At 49.3% G+C, this 25,882-nt stretch overlaps 1 protein-coding gene across 3 annotated transcripts in view; it reads left to right on the top strand.

Moving 5' to 3' along the window:
* The window catches only part of PCSK6 (proprotein convertase subtilisin/kexin type 6), a 180,088-nt gene that overhangs the window by 27,227 nt on the left and 126,979 nt on the right, over positions 1-25,882 (top strand). For all 3 annotated transcript variants that reach the window (XM_045070491.1, XM_045070492.1, XM_045070493.1), the window contains exon 2: positions 18,534-18,638. In XM_045070491.1, coding sequence (XP_044926426.1) covers positions 18,534-18,638 — 105 coding nt within the window. The remainder of the gene's footprint in view (positions 1-18,533; positions 18,639-25,882) is intronic.

The following is a 25,882-nucleotide window of genomic DNA, read 5'->3' as shown; positions in this document are numbered from 1 at the left end:
TAGCATTCCGTTGAATGTGTATATCACATTTTGGCTGTTGATTCATGTGTCGATGAAAAGTTGCTGCTTCGACCTTTTGGCTGTTGTGACTAAAGCTGCTGTGAACATGGGTGTGCATAGATCTCTTTGAGCTCCTGCTTCCAGGTCTTTGGAATCACGTTGCTGTACCATTTTATATTCCCGTCAGCAGCACACAGGGTTCTGATTTCTCCGCATCCTTGCCAACACTTGCGTCCTGGTTTTTCGGATAGTAGCAATCCTAAGGTATATGATATGGTACCTTACCGTGGCTTTGATTCCCATTTCTCTAGTGTTTAGTAACATTGAACATATTTCTTACAGGCTTATTGACCATTTGTATCTCATCTTTGGGGGAAATGTCTGTTCAAATCTTTTGCCCATTTTCAAATTGCTGTAGTTGTAGTTGTAGGAGTTCTTTGTGTATTGTGGATATTAACCCCTTTTCAGATTTGTGATTTGCAAATAATTTTTTCATTCCGTTCAAAATTTTTAAGAAATAATAACAATTCTTATAGGTTCAGTGGGAGGAGCTAGTAGTGGGGCTGGGTGAGGCTCTTTGGAGGTGGTGGGTGGAAGAGGTGACTTGGAGAGGATTTGAGTGTGTAGGATGAGTGTGTAGCAGTTGGTATCTGCACTTGGGACTCACATGTAGTGGGAGTGAGGGAAGTCAGGCTATTACATTGGACATGCAGAAGAGTCATCCAGCTGGATGCTGCAGGTGCTGTGTGAGCACCTAGCCAGCCTGGGGGGCCACCTCCCGCCCAGCATACTTGTATGACTTGCAGGCCAATTAAGCTCTGGGATCTCTGGATGCTGGGAACAAGGTGGTGATTGTTTCTTTGATTTGGGGTCAAGACAACCTGTCAAACAAGTTGGGTTTTAGGGTTTTTTCCCCTGGATCTTTTCTTCTATCCCAAAGCCTTTCACCATGACTAGGAGAAACCACATGAACAACTATTCAGTTTGAATATGTAGCATGCGGAACTACAGCCCAGAACTGCCGGTAGTAAATAGCTAGGTGCATAAAAGAATTCCCAGGGAAAGATTGCTTGGGCTTGTTGGGGTAATCACATAGAATGGAAGGCAGTTTGTGCTTTTCCAAGTGAGGCTGATATGTAGGAATTATGTAGATGCTGACAGAGATACACGAGAAGCAGCTAAACTTAGCCTGGGTTTGCTCAAGAAAGAGCTTAGAAAGGCAGGGCGCCGAGTAATTCGACCCATCACTGAGAAATCTGAGCAATGGTTTGACAAAGTTTTGTCTGCACTTGTCACTGGAGAGACACAGAACTGAACGAAGTCTTCAAAAGGAGGCCATCTGCAGAGAACTCTGGAACCTTTGGTGCCATGAAACACACTGCGGGATGCTGGAGTCTATTTTTGGCCGAGCAGAGACTCTGAGGGGGAACAGGTCACAAAATGACGATGGTTCCTAGACAGGTGAGCCAGCACTAGCTGGGAGCCTTGCTGAGGGCCACGTTGAGGCCTCCCACCACCACCCCCACCCCCACTGCCCCTGAGAAGCCAGGCCATGTGGTGATCCAGGAACAAGTAGAGCCAGCCCCCCAACTAGAATGATTCTGGAAAGTTGGGATAGCTCTCAACAGTCAAACCTTGGGAGATTTCAGATAGGAGTTGGCATTTCTAGCTTCTCTTGAAAAACAGGAAGAGCTGGCCCCTTGCCCCTACAGGGCCACAGGCAGGGCGAAGGGGAAAGTGACCGCAGACTGCTGGTGTCCTGTTGGGTTTCATGACACACATTCCCTCTGCCCCACCCTGGCTCAAGGTCCCAGCAATATCTGGGAGAAAGAGTGTTCAGTGAGGGTAGGAGCAGGGAAGTGGGATTTGGAGGGGGGGGTCATTCCCAAGGAGGGAGTGGACAGCGGCCCAGCCCTGTCAGGTCCTCACTGATCACCCAGCTCACGACGAACAACAACTAAGCCCTCTGAGAGCAGGTGTGCAGCCATGGGGTTGCGAGTCGCCCCCCAAAATAGGTGGATCCAGCCTCCCCCATCAAGAGGCTGTGTCATCAGAGTATCTGTAGGTGACGGTACGCGTTAGAAGTACCAGTTCTCAGCGTTAGTAAGCGGTGACCATAAATCAGACAGAATCTCACGGTGCCTAATGAGCACGTCTCCCACTTGAAGTGAATTTATCTTTGCAGACCTGAGTGATGACATAAGACATGGAATTCGTTTTATAGACTCAAACGTCTAGAACCTACAAAATGTGTCAGCCTGGAATCAATCATTTATTGGCAGCTGTATTTTGTAACCGTTGAGAGGAGGGAAAGGGGAGAGAGAGAAAAGTGAGTTCAGAGAACGGAAAAACCCTAGACCGGCAGATGTGGGAGAATATCACTCTCCAGGATGCTTAAGAGCCCTCCCCTCCGGTGTACCCGTCCCTGGGGGTCCACAACACAGCTCCTGTTCCCACATGCTCTGCGGGCACAGGCCTGGCCAGCACGGTGGTACCATTCATGCTGACCTTTTGGCTTCTGTCTAGGTGACCTTATTTTCCCCATGGGAACCACTGATTAAAAAAAAAAAAGTCCACTTTTTTTTTTTTTTTTTTTAAATTAGAATCAAAGGGCAAATGGGATTTGTTCCTGAATTGACTTTGCAGGTGGCTTTGGGGCAGGTGAGATGCACTTTACGTTCTTTTCTTTAAGAGATGATGTGAAAAGAGTGACCTGCGTGACTTCTCGCCACGTGCCAGCCCTGTTTACCTTCCTGACAATCGTGGAGGTGGGACCGTTAATACCCGTTGCAGGGAAAGGGAATGAAAGGGGCAGAGGAATTAAGGGCCTTGCCCAGAGCCTCTTTTCAATCAAACAGAGGAGCTGCCATTCAGATCTGGGCTGCCTGACTATGAGGCCCCAGAGGGCAACTTGGAGTCCCATCAGAGTGTCCCCTGTAGTCCATGCAAGGGGATGACTGAAGTCCCTTTGCCTCTCCCAGCTTGGCCTGCCGTCCTTTCCCAGTGTGTGCCTCCTCTCTCTACCTGGCCCCATCTTTGCTCGAAAGCCGGGTAGAAAATGCTCCACCAGCAGGACACCAGCCTCTCAGAAGGCAGGTGTGGGTTTCTATCTTGGGATGGGTTTGCGCAGGTCATTACTCCGTTTACCATTCGAACACTAGCTGGACAGAAGGGCTTCCTTTGGGTCTCCCTCCCCTTGCCCTACGGGACTCCCTCCTCTGGGCCTCTCTCCTGGAGGCAGGTCCTGCAGGGTAGGTAAGCCCTCTTGGATCCCGCCCCATATCTAGAATGGTGCCTGGTGCGGGAAGGCGGTCAGACACTTGCTGAGAATGAAGGGGTGAGTAGGCATCACTAGGAGTAAATACCCAGCAGGGTCCTGCTGAGGAGCTGGCCACCAGGGGTGCGTGGGTATTTGTCCGTCCCTTGTTCACAAGACACTGTCCCAGTGAATCGTGTTCGGAGGTGAGAGGGCGGCCTGGCGGTGTGTTCTCCCCCGCTCCTTCCTGCAATGACTCCTCCCTCACCTCTGAATTAGCGCGGCTGGAGTTTTACTTTGAATGCAGAAGTTCTATCAAAATTTTTTTTTACTGCCAAACATTCCATAAATCCTAATGTTAGCATGAAAGGGAGAGAAAAGCGGATGCAACCCCTCCCTTGAGAGAGGAGACGCTGGGAGCCCACGAGGGACCAGAGACGGGCAGCCATCTGGGTCCCGTGAGTCCTTAGCATGGTGGCTTGCACAAAAAGTCCCACCATGCCCCTGTGAGAAGGCGAATCCTGAAAGGGATGGCACCGAGCTCTGTTTAGAGTTTACAAACCAGGATGTGCTTTGCAGCTGGGAAAGGGTGGCCCTCAAGCTGGGTTTTGATGACGTCATGACAGCTGCCTGCCTCATCAGGAGCTTCTTCGTTTTTAATCACTGGCTTGGGGTTGAGTCACAGAAGCCAAATGACAGAGCATGTTTCCCCGTACGTCTGTTTTTAATTGGCATCACTGAGCTCAAGCACTAATGCGGTCGGACGAGAGTTTTCCATACCTTCATGTAACGTCAGTTGCCTGTCTCAGGAGGGCAAGCCCCCCAAGAGGTCAGCCTCAGGGGTTGGTAGGGGGCTGTCTGGTCAGCAGACTTCCTTTTTTTTTTTTTTTTTTTTAAAGATTTTATTTATTCATTTGACAGAGATCACAAGTAGGCAGAGAGGCAGACAGACAGAGAGAAGGAAGCAGGCCTCCTGCTGAGCAGAGAGCCCGATGCAGGGCTCAATCCCAGGACCCTGGAATCATGACCTGAGGCCAAGGCAGAGGCTTTCACCCACTGAGCCACCCAGGCGCCCTGTCAGCAAACTTTCAAGGCCATCCCCGGGGATGGACATCTGGAGAAAAGGAAGCTGGGGTGATGGGGTCAGGTGAACTTGGCCTGTCTCCAAGAGCATTGTTATCTCCTCCCCGGTATCCTTTTCCCCTGGAAGGGAAATCACATACTAGAGAGAGACACGGAAGGGGGTTGAGCTGCTTGGAGCCCAGAGTAGTTAGTAATTACAGCTGGGCAGCCTTGCTGTCCTCTTCTGTCTGTTCTCCGGCCCTTGGGGCTGGCTGCACGCTCTCCTTCGTGCGCCTCCAGATGCCTCTGTCACTGGGGCTGAGGTCCCCAGGACCCCACGTGACACAGGAGAGGAGTCACTTTTAGGAGCGGTGGGGAGAGAGTGTGGAAGAGATCTAATTTTACTGCGGTGAAAGAGTCATAATAAAATTTGCCATCTTACCATTTTTACGTGTAGAGTTTGGTGTCGTTCAACACATTCTTGTAGTCCACACTACTGTCTGTGTCCGGAACTTTCTCGTCCTCCTGAACCGAAACTCTGTCCACTGAACACCAGCTCCCCATTCCTCCTCTCTTAGCTGCTGGCAACCACCGTTCTTCTTTCCACCTTTATGAACTTGACCACCCTAGGTGCCTCATCAAAGTGCAATCATATGCTATTTGTTCTTTGGTGACAGGCTTGTTTCCCCGAGCATGATGTCCTGAAGGTTCACACATACTGTTACATGAGTCAAAACTTCTTGCTTTCTGAGGCTGAATAATACTCCATTGTCTGCACAGACCACATTTATCCATTGATGGACACTTGGACTGCTTCCTCCTCCTGACAACGGGGAACAGTGCTGACACACACAAGGGTGTACCAATATCTATTCAAGTCCTTGCTTGTACTTCTTTGGGGTATAGGAGCTATTTATTTTTAAAGGGAAAAATTTGAAGATTAATTTCTCTAAAATCCTTTTTAATTTCCCTGAGGATAACTTCTCTCCAGTGAGAGTGTTTTAGATATTAAAGTTTGAATTTTAAACGTATTTTTCATAAGGACAAAAATCCTTTCTCTCCACCCACCACCCACCCCCGACCTCCCCCACCCCCCATGCAGCCTTCTGACCTTCCTCAGTTAAGCAGCCCCAAATGACAGCCCAGTGCTGGCCTCTCTTTCTGGAGATGCCCAGAGGTACTCCAGCTGGTTTTCTTGGGTGCTTAGTGTCACTTTGCTTTTGGGTCTTTGGTGTAAGCAGTGCCAGGTGTGCTGGTCATGACCGTTGGTGCTGAAGGTCACAGGCATCCTTTGCTCCATTCACAAGCCACAATGCTTTTTGCTAAGAGCAAATCTGAGCATGACCCTGGTGCATTTTCTAGGTGAGACTTTCTGACAGTAAGGCCATGCCCTTATGTCTCACATACTCAGAAACACAAAAGTAAGCAGCAGGCCTCCTAGAGTGAGGGAAGTCTGGGCCAGAGGTCTGGGTCTCTCTATTGCAGGGACCACGGGATCCCTGCAGCCTGTAGGCTGCCCAGTGGTGTTAACGTTTTGAAATTAATTTTCGATATTAAAAACTTGGGAGAGCTCTTGTAGAATTCGAGTATTAGCTTCTCTAGAAGTATTCAGGAGATCTGGCAGAACTGGGTCCCCTGAGTTTCCACCTACCTACCTCCTCCCTGTCATGGGGTCCCTGCCTGGGTCCTGTGGGCATGGAGAGTACCTCTCCCAACTGGAGACCAAACACGTCACAGAGCAGTTAGCAGGCTGCAAGGACACATGGCACGAGCCTGTCCTCACTATCAGATTGCCACACAGGTGGTGGGGAGCAACCTTGGCGGCTGGGGTGAGGAGCTGGGCCCCGGACACGTAGAGGGCAGCCCAGGGGGGGCAGAGCCAGGCCTCAAGCAGCCTCCCAACCCCAGTGGTCATCTTCCCCGGAAATAAACCCCAATGGCCTCTTGTCTCTTTTGCAAACTAGTTGTGGGCCGGATGGGTTCTCCTCTCATGGGAGGGAGGAAGGCCTGGTTCCAAGGACCAGCTCACCGAAGAGACGGTTGTTGAAGTCACTCAGGTTTTATCTTCAATTCTAGACTCTAAGTTCTTTAGGCTTTATTTGGGAGCAGGTGTGTGGGGGGGTGTTCTAGTTTCCTTATATTGCGATTAAAATATTCTTTTTAAAAGATCCCTTAATCACAAGTTCTCAGAAAGAGCGGGGAGTGTAGTCTACACCCCCACTGGAGAGTACATCACTGAGCTGACCACGTCACCCCTCATCGCTCTTCACAAACAGGGCTGGTCTCTACAGAGCTGTGACACTGTGGAAGCCAGGAGCTTGTGGATGGTACCTCATGCCTCCATCACTATTGCCAACTGCCCAACAGTGATCTTCAAAGGAAAGGGTCCCGTTTGGAGTCATGGGTTACACACAGCTGTCAGGGCTCTATCGTGGGGTCAGGCCCAGGGTAAGGAGGGGGCAGGTACTCACCTGCGGCACAAAGCCTAAGGGATGGATGCCAGAAGAAAATTCAGTAGTCAAGGTAAATAACATTTTAATGCAATGTCTTAAAACTTGAAATTAATAAAATCTGCAGTGAGCAAAAAGTCAAAAATTTAAAGAAAGCTGGGCTCAGCATTACTGACTTTTCCTTGGCCTCAGGCTCCAGGATGGCTTCATGCAGCACTGTTCCTAATTGTCTCAGGGTCTAGAAGGGTTCCTCAACGTTCTCTTGACTTTTGTGACCTTGACACTTGCCAGGGTCAGGCCAGTTATATTGCGGAAGTTCCCTCCATTGGGGATTTGTCTGCTGTTGGCTCATGGTGACGTCTGGGTTCTGCACTTTGGTCCACCGTGTCCGACCCCACGGCCCCCATTTCAGTTTGCCTCGTTGCTGGTGGCGTGCTTGCTGATCACCCGGTTAAGGGGCTTTGTCCGCCTGTCAGGTTTCTCTTTTCCCCTTTATAGATCAGTAAATATTTTGCGGAGAGGTACTTTGAGACTATGTAAAAATAGCCAATTCGTATAAAGCTTGGGTTTTGTTGTTCAGTGAATCTGTACGGACTCATGGTTTCCTATTTTATTCTTGGGCTGTAACCTACCAGAGCGATTATTTATTTTGATTCTCAGCTCGTCCCTGGTTTGGCCTGTGGATACCTTTCAAGTTTGGCTCCTGCATACTGGGGATACATCTCCAGAGTTCTTTGACCTGTTTCTCGTTCTCTTGCCAAAACATGGTACTAGAGATTCTTCTAGCACTTTCCTTGCCCTGACTCTTGAGTCTGCTGTTTCTCCATAAAGCCCCAGTTCCTTTTAGGACAAAATGGTATTTAGAAGCCAAGACCCGGGCTCTAGGTGTGTTCACTGCTGTTGGGGGCTGTTTGCTGCTCCAGGCCTGTCCAGCAAGGAGAGATGGGCATGTGTCTGTCTGTCTGTCTATCTAGCTTGAAAACTAAATTCACATGGCTATTCAATTCCAATCCCACACCATGGAGTTCTTTCCAGTTTTCTTCTCCAAGAGTGAGAAAATGCTCTCATTGCCCCAGTGTGTTAACTGTATTTGATCCTTCTCCTGGTGGGTAACCAGGACACATGTGTTCTGCCTACATCTCACCGTGTAGATGTGCTTCTCTCCAACTTGGGCTCTGACACCCAGCCTGGGCTGCCCCCTCCCAGCGTGGACACCTTCCCTCCTCCTCCAACCCTCGCTCTGGGCCACCCCAAGTCTCTCTCCATGCCTTCCCCACACGCACCCGAAGCTATACTGTGCCCCTCATGGCTTTAGGATTGAATTTTTTTTAGGAGCAGGAATCTGACTTTCTATTTTTCAGTCAAAATGAAGCAAAAAATAAATACAAAAGGAGGGTTGGGCTCAGAAATCTGGTAAAATGACTAATTCCAGACAGCTGTAAAGAAACCTTTAACTAGGAAATGGTTTAAAAAGAAGATCTTCAGAGTCAAGATTGCAGAGTTTTTCAGATGGCTCTTTGTGGATGCTACAGGTAGAGGTTGAGGTGTATAAATCTGACTTTCTCATAGGAGGCCAGACTGTTTCATTTGGCAACTTTAGGGAAGAGAATAAATGAAGGTTGCTAAGTAAAAATTAATGATTTTTCAGGAATTTGTAGGAAGTTGAGCGGCTTAATTGCAGGATCTGCGTGCATGTGTGTTGAAGAAAGCAATTTTAGGTGACTGGGAAATTGTGCAACAATCTTAACTTGGGTCAGAATTGTAATTATTGCAGTAACAAAATGTCGCTATGTGTATTATGTGACTGAAATGGGAAGCAGGCTTTTTTTTGTTGTTGTTGTTGTTTTTTAATGCTTAAAAAATAACAACAAAATGTTCATTCTCCCTCTCCGGACTTCCTTAATTATAAATACCAGGTAACTCAGGGCTAAACATAGGCTCAGTGGCCATCTATATTTATAACTTTCCTCAGGTAGGAGTCACCAGAGCAAGGCAGAGTTAATTTCATGTGTAGGTTTTTATAGGCTCTCATTAGTTACCTTTTCCTTAAGTAGACCAAGGGAGATCAGTAATATTATATAACTGAACTCTGACGCCTGTGACTTTGAAACATAGACCCTTCTCCCCAAAGCCAAAGGCTCCCCCAGAAGATGCTGGCGGGGAAGCCCAGCAGCGCCAGAAGCCGGCACGTGGCAGTGGCGAGAGGACGGGGCTTGGAACATCTGTTTCCAGCCAAGGGCAGGCTTTGGGAGTGATAAAGTGAAGAGGTTTTTTTGTTGTTGTTTTGCTTTTTTTTGTTTTTTTTTTTGTCCTTTTTGCAAAGTCAGAAATCTCCTCTGCAGCCCATTCATTTCTGAGACCTTGAATTGTGACATCTCGTGGTGGCTTATCAGCTGTTCCCGAGAGGCGGATTTAACCGTGGGAGCCTGGGGAGGTGGGGTGGCATTTTTGTGCACTGACCAAAGCACGCACTTAGCCAACCCCCCACCCCCCAGCCCAGCTTGCTGACTTGAGGACTTAGGGAACTGCACCTGCGTCTGAGGTCACGTTCACTGGAGGGCCGAGTGGGCGGGTGGAGCTTCGGAATAATCCGATGTCATTTGGGGTGGATTTGGCGTGCTCTTCAGTGACTTGCTGCAGATCAAATGTAATATATTAGATGGGGCTCTACAGCATGCCTTAGGAGCTGCAAAGAATGACGGTCATAGGTTGTTCTTCTCTTCAAGAAGGCAGCGTGCCTCTCCTCGCTGCCGGCGACTGCAGATCCCTCGGACCTCACACCTGCCCTCTATAAGTGGTGATTTGAAGCTAGATACACTCAGATTTACAGGGGAAAGAAAAGAAAACAGGACACGAGAAGCTCTTCCTGTAAACATCCCCAACCCAGGCCTCTCCCCCATGACACTTGGCTTCTGCCCCTTCCTTGTTTGGCTTTGCAAGATGTTTACCCTCATCCCACCTGTAGTCCTCGAGAGGCTTCCTCTCTGAGGCCAGTTAGCTCGCCATGAATGAAGGGGGCAGGCCACTTGGATGGAGTGCAGAGTCCTGCATGGCCCGCCCCTCTCTGCCTGCACCTGTGGGAGCTTAGATGAGGCCCGGCCCAGGTCACACAGCTGGTAGATGGTCTGCCTGACTCACAGCCTCAGGACTGTCCTGGGAGGGGGGCTAGAGAGAGCCCTAATGACAAGACAGCAGTCTCATGGCTGGGAGGCATGGGATCTTAGTTGGCCCCAGGGCCACGGTGGACAACTGTATGTAGGGGGAAAGGGGAAGATGTGTGTGTCCTTCCAGTGTCACTTGAAGTCTGTTAATTTCACCGAACATTTTTTTAGTTCCTGCCACCCTCCTGACATTGCCAGCGTTCTGAGGTTTTATAGACAAAACTGCCTTTGAGAGCTTACAGGGGAGGGATGGAGGGAAGGTGGACAACCTTCTGCAACCAGGGAAGGCCTGAGCCTGGGAGGCCTAGGAGGGCTTCCTGGAGGCAGCAATAGCTCAGAGGATGGTTGAAAACATCCTCTGATGTGTGAAGAGTGTGAAGGGGCTGGGAGAAGCCAGCTCAGAGGTGTGAAACAGCAGGTGACAGCAGAGTCCCTTACAGCAGGACAGAGGTGATGCCAGCAGGGCCCAGCCTGTGGCCAGAGAGGCAGCGTGGCCCAGGGGTGGAGATCTTTATTTGCCCCGTGAAGGACCGAGGCTTCCTCCACTGAGAGGAGGCAGAACTGGGCTGGGAATGGCAGTGTAATGGGGAGGAAGAGAGTCAGACGCCAGGGACCTAGGGCAATGGGTAACGTATGTACATGGCCCAAGTAGGGCAATGGCGTTCAGCCAGGCTTGAGAACCTTTCAACAGGTTACCTGCAGAGGGCTCGGTGGTCCTGGACACACATGGAAGAAATGATGCCATTCAGCAAGATAAGGGACTCCTCGGGAGGAGGAGCAGATCTGGAAGGAGGTGGCAGCCGGGGTGGGGTGGGACAGAAGACCCTGAGCCCAGGGTGGCTGCTCTCATCGAGTCATCTGGGACCCGCACATCACTGGGGCTGCCCTCCTCACACCCTGCCAGGAGCAAGGAGATGAAGATGGCCAGGATCTGGGCCTGGGCCCCCAAGCACTCAGACTATAGAGCGCAGGTGCTCGGGACCCATGTGGGTGGGACCGGCTTTGCAGAGGAGCCGGCGCTCCGCCGAGTCTGGAAGGCCGGTGGGGATTGGCCGGGCAAGGGAGGCGAGGCCTTCTGGAAAAGGGTTTGACACAGTCCTTGGACGTGTCCTTGTAGTCCTTGGCTACATCCCCGTGTCTCCCAGGAGAGGTTTCAGAACTCACATGTGCAGCGGCAGATGGAACCCCGAGAACTGGAAACTTCATCTGGTGGGGAGATGGGGACAGGCAGGGGGCTGGGCCTCGGCTGCTGTGCTCAGGCTGTCAGCTGATTCTGACCAAGGTGGTGGCCACAGACCCAGACCCAGGACTTCTGAATTAGGGCAGTTAGCAGTGGGCTCGGAAGTCCACGTGGCTGTAAGGGCTGTGGGAAAACCGAAGACTTTCATTGTTGTGTTTCAGAGCCGTTTACTGGGGAATCTTACATACACACACCCACACAATTGTATACCCATACACAAGCATACACACTCCTACATCCATATACGTACACACACACACACACACACACCTGGATACATACGTATGTACACACTCATATTCACATACATGTACATGCATATGTGTGCACATTTGAATACATATATACATGGACTCACATTCAAATACATAAATGCTCATAGAGGAGCAATGGGGTGGTTCAGTCGGTTAAAGCCTCCGCCTTCAGCTCAGGTCACGATACCAGGGCCCTGGGATCGAGCCCCACTTCGGGCTCTCTGCTCAGCAGGGAGCCTGCTTCCTTCTCTCTCTGCCTGCCTCTCTGCCTACTTGTGATCTCTGTCAAATAAATAAATAAAATCTTTTTAAAAATGCCTGTAGAAATACATAAGCACACATATCCACATGTACGTATGCACACTTACACTCACGTATGGGCGTAACAGGATGGATACATGCCTGGAATATAATATTCCTTGAAATGTCTTTGAAATTCCATGTCCTTGAAATGAAGGACAGTGGACGCTGGTTGAATTGTTTGGCCCTGTGTGAACAAACCTGCTGCTAGGAATGAGAACCAAGGCAAGTGGGTCCCCCATGGCCACTGCTGCCGGAAATGTGTCAAGAGGCAAAGGGGTGATGGTTGTGAGTGTGAACTCTGAGCTCAGTTCTGACGGTGCTACTTTCAAAGATGCGGTCTTCCTTAACCACGTGGTGCCTCAGTTTCCCCAAATGCAAGGTGAGGATAATTACAGCATCTATGGCATAGGGCTGTTGTGAGAATCAAACAGGGGAATGCATCGAAACTGTGAGCTTCCTGCCTGGGACGCAGGGAGCGCTCAGCAGGGTCAGCAGCTCCTGCTGTGAGTCGGGGGACACCCGGTAAAAGTCGGGGACCCCCAGTGGCTGGGAGGCAGGAGAAGGAGGGAGACTTGCCGTTCCCTGCGAACTCTCTGCACCTTTGTGTTGTCCATATTTTGTACCGTATGCATACATTATCTAGATTTATTTTTTAAGTCTAATGGAGTACCCTGCTAGGAGAAACCATGCTCCACTCTTTTTTTTTAGTATATGAGCTGCCGAAGTGAGCACACCATGCTCCACTCTTGTCGCTGTGGGTTCTTTGATCTCATTTCTTGCAGTGTTCTGGCCCAGAACATTTAGCAGGGTTTTTAATGATGTTTTAATGATGTTACCAATTTTATCAACTAATGTGTATAATTACATATCACTGTTGAGTAAAGAGACATGAGCGTTCCATATTCAGCAGACTGTCATTTTCTTGGATGGGGGACTCAGGGACTGGCTCTAATTAAGGCATCGTGAAAATACACGGACAAGGAAGAGAAAAGGCACTTATGGAAATTTTATGTTATGCCTTGGAAAATAGAAAAGACCCCTTGTCGACTAGAGATCATCTTCATTGATGGAGAGCCGGTTGAGGGTCTGGAAGGGCTCAGAGCTGAGCCTAGGATGCTGGGGGAAGAGTTTCTCTTCCGTTCTCAAGTTGGGGAACGAAGGGGGGTCCGCCAGGGCCCTCAAACAGTGATATTCCTTGGGAGCCCCTGCACTCCGTGTTCATCAAGGCAGCCTGCTTCCATCCTGGCTCAGGATTTGATCACAGAGCACGTTAGCGGTGATCACGGGAGCGTGGAAGTTCTGGCATAAACACTGCCCTGGGCCATAGCACGGCTTGGCAGCGTGGGATGGCCAGGCCTGCCAAGACGAGAAGATGAGCTACGGACTCCCAGTGCAGAAATCAAATCAAAATAAGGATATTCCCTCACTGAGGAGATTACCTTGGATTAAAAAAAAGTTTGTGCTGGGGCACCTGGGTGGCTCAGTGGGTTAAAGCTTCTGCCTTTGGCTCAGGTCATGATCTCAGGGTCCTGGGATCGAGTCCCACATCGGGCTCTCTGCTCAGCAGGGATCCTGCTTCCCCTTCTCTCTCTGCCTGCCTCTCTGCCTACTTGTGATCTCTCTCTCTGTCCAATAAATAAATAAAATCTTAAAAAAAAAAAGTCTATGCTGCCCCTATTTTTCTGTTCATTCTTAGGATTCTCGCTCTTGCCATTTTGACCCTTGAAGGTGTATCGGAAGTGTTGTAATTGTTCTAAACCCCAGTTTGTGTATCTTGAGGTCATTTGGTTTCAGATCTGTTCACTTACCGATCTATGGGCTGCGAGGGGAAATTGCTGGTTATTGAGGATAATGATTGGGCTTCATTCCCTGGGCCTGTTTTTCCATCTGTAAAATGGAGCCGTGCCTGTGGTTCTTTCCCATACCCTTATCTGTAGGTCAGGGCCACAGAACAATCAGGTGTCCTTCATGTTGAACCAGGCCGGTGACCATGTCCCCAGTGACCCTGCTCGAGAGGGGGGGCTTTCCAGTCCACAACCCCCCCATCCTGAATGTGCCCGATCTCATCTGATTCCGGCAGCTCAGCAGGGTCAGGCCTGATTCGTGCTTGGTTGGGAAAATGGGGGCTTCCCAGCCATCCTGCCCTCTTAGCTCCTGTAGGCACCCAGAAATCTTAAGGAGCAACTCTCCGAGTTGGGAGGGGCAGCCTTGGGGTCAACCCTGCTGTGGCAGGGGAGCTGAGGACCAGAGAAGGACTTCGATGGGATGGGGAGGAGGAGGGAGGAAGAAACAGCTATACGGTAAATGCTGCATCAGCCAAGCCGAGATGACTTTCGCTGGGCAGTCAGGTGCACCCATCTCCTGCTGTGTCACCCCTTGATCCTTTCTGACCTTCTGCCTGAGATGAAAACCTCATATTCCTGACCCCTGCCCTATGCCAGGGGAGGGCCATGGCAGAGGGCAGTAGAACGTGAGTCAGACAGATGAGAGAGACCTCCTGGGTCATCAGACAAGGAGGGTACCTGGAGAAAGGTCAGCTCAGTGACCAAATGAGGTGCTGCTGGTAGGGGGACAGCAGCTGTGCCTGTGTGTCTAAGCAGAGCCCCTCAGCATGTGGCCAGGTGGTCCCCCACCTATGGAGAAGCCATGCTCATCATCAGAGCCTTTACTGGACTCCCAAAATACGCCCAGCAGCAAATGCTCCAGATCATAGGTTGGCAGACTTTTTCTGTAAAGTCTCCGTGTGAAATGTTTTATGCCTGGGGGCCAGAGGGTCTCGGTAGCTACTCCACAATTCTGCCATCTTAATATGATAGTGGTCACGGGCAGTGGGTCAGTGAATGGGTGTGGCTGTGCTCCAGTGAAGTTTGACTGATTAAAAACACAAGGCGTATATATGGCCCAAAGTATTGAAAGCAGGGTCATGAACACATCTTTGCATGCCGATATTCATAGCAGCATTATTCATGATAGCCGAAGGGAGGAAGCAATCCATGTGCCCATTAATGGATGAAACGGATATGCAGAATGTGGTGCACCCAGACAAGGGAATATTAGTCAGCCTTAAAAAGGAAAAAGGGGACACCTGGGTGGCTTAGTCATTAAGCGTCTGCCTTCGGCTCCAGTCATGATCCCAGGTTCCTGGGATCAAGCCCCGCATCGGGCTCCCTGCTCATCAAGAAGCCTGCTTTTCCCTCTTGCAACCCCCTTCTTTTGTTCCCTCTTTTTCTGTCTCTCTGTCAAATAAATAAAATAAAATTAAAATAAAATAAAATAAAATAATGACAAATGTCACGAGCCTTGTCATGAGCCTTGAGCATATCACATTTAGGGAAATAAGCCGGTCACAAAAGCTCAGACGGCTCTACTCGTACGAGCTGTCTCAAGCTATTAGAAATTAGAATGGCGGGGAGCGGGAATTAAGTTAGTGACATGGGTGCCGGTTCAGTCTGGGAAGATGAGAAAGTTCTGGAGACCGATGGTGATGGTGGCCACACCCCCTGTGGACGTACTCAGCAGCACTCAGCTGCCTGCATGCTTAAAAATTGTTAAAACGTGGTCAACGGAATGTGTATTTTACTGCCCCCCCAAAATAAGATAAATAGAAGGTAGACCAGATTTGGCCCATGGGCTTCCGCTCTATACTCCGAATGAATTGGTATTTTATTAACCACAGCATCTCTACAGGCTTTGGGAGGACACTTGTAGCCCTACCTTGGGGGCATCGCGTTAATCTGGTCTGCAGACAGGGCACGCGCCCTAGGGAGTGAAGGCTCTCACGGTGTCAAGATTCCCTTCTGAGGATCTGGGCTCTTCTTCCTCCCCTCATGATAATCCCAGTAACAGGTGACACTTACTGTCCCACACGGCCTTGAATTACACTATCTGACCTTGAGTCTTTGGTTGTGAGGAAGGAATATGGCTGTTCCCCACTCCCTCAACCATGCTCTGTAAGGACCCAGAGGGTGGACAGAGGCACCCAGAATCAGAGAGGGACCCCTCAGCTGCTTTCAGATTTATGAGCACCCAATGTCCTGACCCCCTTGCCTTTTTTTTTTCTTTTTCTGAAACACAGTCCACTTTCTTCTGCGGCTAGCTTTGTAAGGGCAGGAGGACAGCCTTGGCTGGCATCCCCTTTTTCTCTGCATTGGGAGTGGTCCTTCCCAGACCCTCAGCCCCCATGTTGGGCTGGACATAAGTTTCCAAGCAGATGTGGCCTTGGTCACTGCTGCCACTTGGGCTGGTCAGTAATATGGGGGGAGCATCTCTCCTTCCAAAGGATTGCTCAAGCAGAACGGCTCCCGTTAGCTCAGACCCTTGGAGCTGTTGCTAAGGGTGGTCACAGTGGCTCAGAGGCAGGGAGCTGGCTAGCCTCGGAGTTGGCTGCCTCTGGTCTGGCCCCGTTGCCCGAAGGCCAGGTGCCGCCCCGAGAGGGCTTTGCTTAGGGTCAGCAGCTCTGCAAGCCATCCATCCCTTTGCCAGCAAATTTGATTCACCCCTGAGTTTCTCCACTTCCCTGAATGGGAATTGACTTGAATGCCTGGAGTTAAAAGACCAGAAGTTGTGAAACATTTCCCAGGGATGGAGGCAGCTTAGAAGCAAACAGGCTGATTAAATACAGCTCGAAGGTAAGACTCCATTATTGCTTCTGGTTCTAAATCACAGCTCTGGCGTGCATGAGGAGGAGCCTTGGACATATATGGCAATTAACTTGGTTGAAGAAGTGAGTGAGGTGAATTATCTGTAGGAGAAATAGAAGTGCTTTTGTGCCAAACAGGGCCAAAATCATGATGTTTATGATCACCGAAAAAAAATGCCTCGAGGTAGAAAACGAAATGAGAACGTGCATTGCGGGAAAACCATTTACTGAACACTTGCTACCTGCTGGGAAGTCTGCTAGCACTTTCTAGATTTATGTCATTGAAGTCTTAGAACAGCCCTTCAAGGCAGTAGTTACTGTTTTCACGAGGAAACTAAGACCCTGAGAGGGTCTTATGCCCAGGTCATTCCGCAGGAGGGGTTCGAGTTGGAATGCAGATGCAGATTTGGCTGGTCCCAGTCTCCAGTTGCCATGGAGAAGAGCCAGCCAGAGATTCCCACCCAGCTCCCCATACCAGCCAGCGCTGGTTGAGACCCACCAGGTTCTAGGTACAATGGAGATGATAACCTATTTAATCCTCACGACTGTCATAGTGTTCCATGTTCCATAGTCGTAAGTGACAGGAACACATGGGAGCAAGCTTAAGTGTAAAAAGAGGATTTTTATTTCAAGGACAAAGGGCTATCTTCTGCCACTTGGGAACAAGAGGGAGCCAGGCTGCCCGGGAGGGCTGGAAATGAGGGCGGAAGTGCTGGAGGACTCTGGCCTTGTGGAAAGATGTGGAGATGGCCACTCAGAGCATCCACATCCCTCCGGGTCTCTCCCCGGGCTGGCCAACCCGCATGGGGTCAGGTTGCAGCAGACACAGTGGCTTGAGTGGGGTGGGTATAGCCAAGGGTGCTTGTGAGATGCGCAGACTTTAGTGATTCTAAACTCCAGTGGTTAGGCTGTTTCATCCCCATTTTACACAGCAGGAGTCAAGATTCAAGGGGGACGAATGCCTTTACCCAAGCTCACATGGCCAGTGCTGGTGAAGGTTGGGGGAGGACAGGTTTGAACCAGGTTCATCTCAGAAGCACCACGTATGTGCCACTCTAGAGTACAAATTGCCCGAAATTTGCCCTTTGACCAGAATCTGGAAAAGAAACTAGGATGGCTTAGGCTGAGAAAGGCAACTCGGAAGTCTGTGTAATGTTCCGTCCAGCCTCGTTTAAAAAGCTCTGCTTTCAAAGACGGTGACCAACAGGCTAGTTCCAACAACCAGGGTAAGCCCGAAAAAGAACAGGTCTTCCGAGAACAATGTCCTGATACTCAAGGGTCACTGAGGCACGAGGGCCCAGCTGTCCTGAAGGCCACATCCATTGCTTCTCTTGGTTCTGTCCAGCCCTCAAGCTGGAATCTGTCTCGGCAAACCACCCCTGGCAGAAAATTGGGACACCCTGGGGGTTTGGATGTTCTCATCTGACCTTTTCACAATCCCCATGCAGATGGACCCGCGTGTTTCCTTTGGCTCCCTTGTTGCGTTTGGGAGCAACCGTTCATTCTTAGATATTTCAGTTTACCCGTGGGGTGGGGAGGACGGAGTTTGTTTATAAATGAGTATTTTGGTGCAGGCTTGACTTGACACTAACTTAGCTACTTCAGGGATGCTTGACCCTAAATGAACATTAATTCTTGTCTACAAACCTTGGCCAAGAAAGTACACATTTTAAACGCTATGAACTCACCATAGGACTTGGAGAAGTGTGTACTTCATTGGAAATACTGCCCTGCATTGTTTATCCCAAAAGGGGTTATCTAAATCCACCTTTGTGTTTGTAAACACTGAGTATAGGCCAAAGAGATGAGTGGGGAAACATAATGGAGCATATGTTTTCTTTGGGAGCAGAATGAGTCACCCAGAGAAGGGGAAGATTTTTGTGGGATGGAGGATTTTTGAAGCTGGTTATAAGACTGTATTAATTAGGGGCACCTGAGTGGCTCAGCTGATTAAGTGTCTACCATTGGCTCAGGTCATGATCTCAGGGACCTGGGGTTGAGCTCTGCATCAGCTTTCTGCTCAGCAAGGAGGCTGCTTCTGCCTCCCCTGCTACCCCACCCCCTGCTCATGTGCTCTCTTTTAAATAAATAATTAAAAGCTTTTAAAAACATTAAAAAAATTTTTAAAAAGACTATTAACTGATAATATCCTGCTTCTTGTTTTGCAGATTGGAAACCTGGAAGATTACTACCATTTTTTTCATAGCAAAACCTTTAAAAGATCGACCTTGAGTAGCAGAGGCCCTCATACCTTCCTCAGAATGGACCCCCAGGTACAGATCTTGGCTCCCCGGACAGGACCCTTTCCTAAGGCCTGGAATGTTGTTTGCTTTTTGTTTGGGTCTATGGTTCTAAAAATAACTAAGTCTTGATTTTTAACGTGATGCTACATAGTCGTTAGTTTCTCTTATCTGCTTTGAATAAAGCAAGACAGATGTGCAGCAACACATTAGACTGTCTGAATGCTCGAAAGATCTGGCTTCTTGTCCGACCGGAGATTTCGACTCTGGACTTCAGTTCAAGGCAACAATCAAATGGGTATAGATCTATTGATATTTTAAATCTTTAAAAAAATCAACAAAACACAGAGTAATCAGAGGAGATAAGTATATGAATATGACCCAGCAGAGCACAAAGACTAGGCAACCGAACCTAGTATTTTATTAATGAAATTAGAGATTGGGCCGATGGATGTTTTTGTGGTTGTCATAGCCTGTGTCTTAATGGTTACCATGAATTTAAAAACTCGGGCAGTAAATATAACTGTTTTCCCCTAAAAAATGCGTGTGATCTTTGAGATTAGAGCAAATATAATTTTCAAAGAGGCTAACAATTTGTTTTCCATAGAATCCATATTTATTGGGTCATTAAGTACAGTACGTCCTCTCTGCATAGGGTTGATACTAGTGTTCCACAAGTGCCAGCCAGCAGATCAGATCCTCTGGAAGCTTAAAAATTCAAGATGGGGGCGCCTGGGTGGCTCAGTGGGTTAAGCCGCTGCCTTCTGCTCAGGTCATGATCTCAGGGTCCTGGGATCGAGTCCCACATCGGGCTCTCTGCTCAGCAGGGAGCCTGCTTCCTCCTCTCTCTCTCTGCCTGCCTCTCTGCCTACTTGTGATCTCTCTCTGTCAAATAAATAAATAAAATCTTAAAAAAAAATTAAAAAAAAAATTCAAGATGGTCGAGTTAGCTTTGGAGGACTTCCTTTCATTCAGCAGGTGACATTGGGATAAACAGCCACGGGTCAGGCTGTGGCCCTAGTTGGTGCCCTTGGAGCAGGTGATCAGGCTGACAGAAAATGAAGCAGGAAGTAGAAAAATATGTGATCTGTCCTAGGGTGATGAGTGCTAGGAGGGAAGGTGAAGTTCGCAAGAGAAGTAGTAGCAGCCCCAACAAAGAAATGAGGCCATTGGTACATCATAGTTTTCAAACATGGAAATCACCATCTCTGAAAAGCAATGTGCTGCTAAATGTTACTTTGGGCTTCCAAGCCGACACATGATACTATTTCTTTTTTCCCACAGAATATTTGTAATAAAGTTTCCATGGAGAAATGAGTTCTTGGTGTCGTCCCAGGCTACCCTCGTGGACGGTCGTGGGCTCCTTTTGTAGTGGCTGAGCTGAGGGCTGGGGGTGGGCAGCTGGAGAGACGGTTTATCCCTGAGCACAGCACCTGAAACACCCTTCTCCAGAGTGTCACTTTGTGGTGATCTGATTTGGAGCACGTGAGAAGGTGGTCCTCGTGGAGCTCGTTCGTGTAACTGGGCTGTAACAGGCAGGCGTGTCTTGTATATATTTCTGAATTGATTTTATAGGCAGGTGGATGAACGGATAGATGAATAGATAGAAGGAAATAGATACAAAGCATTATGCTAATCCCCTTACTTCTTCCTAGCTGGGAAAAGAGTCTGATGTTTATTGAGGGATTACTGTGTGCTGGAGCATTTTTATGTACCTCAGCTCACCTGGTCCTAGGGGGCTATGATTATACCTATACCTACGTGCGTTCACACCATGGAACTGGAAGGAATGTTTTTCAAAGGGGCTGGTATAATTTTTTTCCCTCTGGGAAGCAGAGCCAGATCGTAGTTGCTGACTCTGACAGAATGGGGCAACCGGAGAAGGCTGAGCAGACCCAATGCTTCCGCTGGTGTAAAACTGAGTGGAAGGGTACTGTGTGCTTGGTCACCAAAGAAACATGGATTCTTGGCAGTTGCGAGGTGGCAGTGGGGGGGCGGGTAGTGCTGAGATTCACAGCAGCAGCCTCTGTCAAAGCATCAAGAAACTTCTGAGCTAGGAAGGGAGCTGCTGGCAGACCCTCCACAGTTTCACGTCCACGCAAGCAGTGCGCTCCGTCTTCTGAGGATGACATGCTTGTTCTTCATCCCAGGTCTTCAGAGTTGTTAAGTCGTGACTGCACAGATAGTTACAACGAAGGGCAAGCCATCTGAAGGGGGGAGCCCCCATCCCCCCCATGGAAGGATGCAATGAGAAGACAATGGGGCAGTGCATTTTTTGGCCCCTTTCCCACAGGGTGTTCTGAGAATTAAGCTGTTCCTCCATGGTTAGAACCACAGCAGAGTTGAAACAGGACCTGTTGTTTTTTTTAAGCGACTGAATTTTAAATCTTTTAAAGGTATCTGGAGCACCGATGTGGCTCAGTGAGTTAAGTGTCCAATTCTTGAGGGTCGTGAGATCGAGTCCCGTGCAGGGCTCCACACTCAGCGTGGAGTCTGCTTGAGATTCTCTCTCTCCCTCTGCCCCTCCCCCTCCACGCTCACTCACTTTCTCTCTAAATAAATAAATAAATAAATCTTTAAGGGAAAAAAAGCAAAAAAACCAAAAACTCAGGGGCACCTGGGTGGCTCAGTGGGTTAAGCATCTTCTTTCGGCTCAGGTTGAGCCTATGTCGGGCTCTCTACTCAGCAGGGAGTCTGTTTCTCCCTCTTCCTCTCTAGCAAATAAATAAGAAAATCGAAAAAACAAAAAACATTTAAAGGTATTCAACTTGACTGCACTTCCTTTCCTTCCCCAAGTATTAATTGTGCCCATGCTGGATACCAGGCCCTGGGCCCCAGGGGAGGCAGAGATGCCCACCCAGCTGGCCTCTGCCCTGGGCAAGCCCGCCGCGGAGCAGGGCATGGGAATCAGGCAGCAGAGGGTTGGAGGCAGTATCTAAGGTGCCTGGCTTGTTCCTTTGAGGCGGTCCCAGAGTATTCCATTCTGTTTGGGACGGAGGGCAAACCATTCCCAGCGATCCGCTGTGTCCTTGAAGGGAGGAGAGGATAGACTTTCCCTTAGCAAAGGCTGTGGCTGTTAAGTTTTCCCAAATACAAGTCATTTTTATACAAGACCTTACTAAGCTCCTGGCGGGGCTGCTCTCAAAGCTTCGTGCCACTCTAGAAGAAAGAGAGAAAAGGTAAACAGTCTGCAGAGTGGGGACCCGCCTGTGACTTGCGTGTGATTGGCTGCTGCCTTCTCGCAGTGCTAATTAAATTTGTAGCCGCAGGAAAGCAGAGAGAGACATCTGAACCAATTATGAATTCAGAATCGCAAGCGAAATACCCCCGTTTAAAGTCAGTCTAGTTGAATACAAACCAGATCAATTAGCCGTCAGTCGGACTAACTAATACTTACTCTGTCTTGTCCTTCTGATGAAATATTGGGGCCAAATTACCCGTTTCACACAAGTGCTTCATGTCGATTTTTCTCGCAGCCCTCCAGAACGCTTTCCTACCTCAGCGAGACATTTCTGCGACACCTAGGCATTTGGAGAGGCTGTGATTAGTATTCTTAAGGAAAGGACGAGATGAGTTAATGTTATTCAGAGACACTGGAATGCGAAGTCACCATTGGGTCTGAATGACCAAACTGGAAATGAATGTTACAGAGCTTCGAGTACAGTGCAATCGAATGCAGATGGTATTTTACTATAATTAGCTCCAGTCCCTATTGTAGAAAAAGTGCTTTGATAAGGGATAGAATTTACAATCCATCCCTACCTCATGAAAGAGTGGATGGAGCGTACATTTGTTAATATCGAACAAAACAAACACGAGCGGGGGAGGCAATACTGGAGACTCTGTCCTGCTGCTCATGCACGTGTGCCCGGGTGCAGATGCACACACTCACTAAGCATCTTTTTTTTTTTTTTTTTTAATTTTTGCGCAGATCCTGTCCCGGAATTGTGCTATCATTTTCTTTACGTTCTTAATTACCTTTCTTGATGTTTTTTTCTAACCTCCCTTGAAAAGGGCCATTTGGCTCCAAGTGCTTTGTGGATCTCCTTGGGAGAAGAGCCCGACTGTTGTCCGTGTGCAGTATCAGTCCGTGGGTTTTTCCAGGGGCTGTCATTTAAGCAAACTGAAAGCATTTGTTTTCAACTTGTTCTTTTGCCAAAAGTCTGGAGAAGGGTAGATGTTACAGAGGCATCGGCCAATGGCTGCTAGGGCTCACAAATTTTTTTTAAATTACTCGTTCTGATTTTGTTCCAAGCTGGCTTATAGTTTGGTGTGGCTGGCTGCCTCTTCCAACCCTTACATTTTAGTGTGATGACGGTGGTTCAGCCTTTCCCTTCCTTTCCGTTCTCAGCCAGACTGATGACGGAAAGGGAAGGATAAAGATGTTATCAAGCAGGCCCTCCATGCCTCTTTCTGGGGGTTGTGGGAGACTTCAGTTGGAGGCCTGTGTCAGTGCTTGAAGCTCTGAAGTTGGAAACGGTTTCCAGGGCCAGAGTAGGCATTCTGTTTTGTAGGATGGAACTTTGCCCCCAGAGTTTAATCAAAGCTCAGGTTTCTTTCCAGCAGTGATGCAACGTTTAAGCAGATCTTTCCATTAACCACAGATGGAATTTTATCTGAGCGTTTGGTGTGCTAGAACCATTCGAAGTGCAAACAAAAAGTTCCTGGCACATTCAAGCACGCAGACAGTAAGTGACCAAGTTGCTCTCAGGGTCAATGAACTCATGGCTGGGGGTTGGGGGCAGGAGAGGGCCGCCTCCCAGGGTCCCCTGGATTTGTCCATCTGGGGGCAGGAGAAAACAGCAGCTGTCTTCATAATTTTCCTGATAACCCAGCTGGGTCGAGTGGAATGGCTACTCTGAATTGGTAAAAACGGTCATTTAAAAAAATACTTTAAAAGATAGAGCTTTATTATTTCATTAGCACGTTTGATGCTTCTGCCTAGATGCCTCACAGACATCTCAAAGTCCATGCGTTCCCCAGCCTGGCTGACCACCTCTGACCCCGCCTCTGTCTCAGAAAGACAGCAGCCTCCCTCGCACCACATGTGTCCCACCTCCAGTACAACTCCGTGCTGCCCTTGACCCACGTTGCCCCATGCACCCCTGCCCTCTCTCACCTGGACCACTGCCCTGCCCTGCCCTCCTCACTGGCCCGCCATGGGCTTCCTTGCCTCTCACCAGTCTGCACGCCACCCTCCTAAGAGATCCCGTGACCCATATGGGACGCTGCCCCTGGCCCTTGAGAGGTCGGTCCCAGATCCTTCTTCCTCCGCCAGACGCCAGCCACACTGGCCTTTCTAGCCCTCCTCACATGGCATTGGCTCTTTCCCCCTCCAGACTGCCTTTCTTCCCTATGTCTCTTCCTCTCTCACCTCAGCTCCTATGTGCCGGCCACCAGAAGTCAGCTCAGCGCCCTCCGACTTGATTTGCCCTCCCTACCATTATATGTTTATATTCTTGACTTGTGAGATTTCCTCACTGGGTTCCAGGAGTGGAGGGGTTGTGTCTATTTATCTCACCACTCTGATCCCAGTCTGACCCTTGAGCGTCGCAGGGGTGGGGCCAGAGAGGGTCTAGGTGGGGGCTCCAAGTCTGGCATTCCTTCCAAGCTGCCAGTGGTCATGGGCAGTGTGCCATCTTGAAGGGCTTAGTGGTCCCATGGATGTAGGAGAAATTGTGTCGTCCCCCTCTCCGAGGCAGCTCCCAGTACACACAAGAACAGGAAAGAAACCTGTCCTGCTCTGCAGCTATTGGATTTACTTGACCACGGCCTCCTCCCTTTTGCTCCCATAAACATCTGTTTCCTGGCCATTCTGGAAGTTGTGCCAAGGTCGCAGGCCCAGGTGGGAGCACACAGGAGCACATGGCAGTGTTTGGTGGGAGTGATGAGTGGTTTAGTGCGTCTGGGATCTGGTATGCGACAGAGCCGGGTTGGCGGGAGCTGCAGATGGTTCCCCGGGGCGCCGGGAGCACGAGGCTGGGGAGAGTGCTCAGTTTTCCAGACCCTTAGGAGAGATGATGGGAAGGTAATCTGGCCTGAGGTGGAGGAGTTTACAGAGAGAAGCACGTGAGCCCATCTCTTGCCAGCAGACCATAACGTTCTCGAGGGCCAAGGCCACATCTCAGTTGTTTGTGAATCTAGCAGAATACCCAGGAAATAGTAGACAGACACTTAGTCCACGTTCATTGAAACATAACTCAGTCGCACAGAGTAGGTTCACATAATCCAGTTGTATCTGTTATCATTTGCTTATTCCCGTCTTTTTACGTAAAAACATCAGAAGTGAATCATGGCCTGCCTTCATAACATGATGTCAAAAACCTGAAAAAGGGCCTGGATGAATGAATCACACTGTATCTTGTATGGCTAAAGCCTACAGTGATGACAGTAGTGACGGTCCAGCCGGACGCTGGATGTGGTCACTGGTATCGACTTAGTGAACACTGGGGGGTGGGGAGGAGAGGGGCACTAGGCTCTGGCCACCTGACCTGTTGTCCGTGAGCAGAGACAAGTGATACTGAGGTGCAGACCGGGCTACCTGCTCTTCCCTTCCAGCAGAGTAAGAACTAACTAACAAGAGAATGAGGCGAGTCAGTTTCCCAAAGTACTCTTATATTTTCCCGTCTCCAAAATGGGCAGAATGAGTAGGGTCCTCTCTCTCCCTCGTGAAACAGCTGTGTCCATGTGGTTCAGCTTGGATGGCAAGGGTTGGAGATACCCTACACGTCGTTTCAGCTCTGTTGTGGCGAGCAAGCGGAGTTGGGGCTAGGGCCCAGTTGGCCTCTCTCTAGGGAGAGGAGGTGGGGTTCTGTGCTGAGTCAAGATACCCTTTATTTTGTTGGATCATCTTCCTTCTCTTCTCCCTCATCTACTACTTTGGTTCCTGGGTCTTCAGATAAGCCACGGCCAGACCAGCCTAGCATCCCTCCCCACTCTGCCCCAAGTGATACTCTGAGGGGGGCTCGGGTATCTCACCGGGACAGGCTGTAATGAGGCTGTCCAGTCATTGCTTGCTTGCAGGCCTGGTTCCTCTCCCTGCCACCCCCCAGGAACATAAGTGTGACTGCACTTCTCCATTCCTCACATGGAAAGGCCTGATCCACTTTCTATTCCGTGAGTCTAGCTGAATTCAATGGTTCATACCCATTTTGGAATTACAGGTCCATTTGAAAACCTGATGAAATTTCTAGATTGCCTCTCTCTCTCTCTCTCTCTCTCCAGAAGGGGGTGGGGGCAGAAATCATGTGCTCATGTCCACACCACTTTGCCTATAG

Source organism: Mustela putorius, unplaced genomic scaffold (assembly GCF_011764305.1).
Source record: "Mustela putorius furo isolate JIRA1106 unplaced genomic scaffold, ASM1176430v1.1 tig00003972_pilon_pilon_pilon, whole genome shotgun sequence".
In the NCBI taxonomy this organism is placed as follows: domain Eukaryota; kingdom Metazoa; phylum Chordata; class Mammalia; order Carnivora; family Mustelidae; genus Mustela; species Mustela putorius.
Note: the sequence above shows the minus strand (reverse complement) of the source record. Positions and strands in the feature narration are given on the sequence as shown.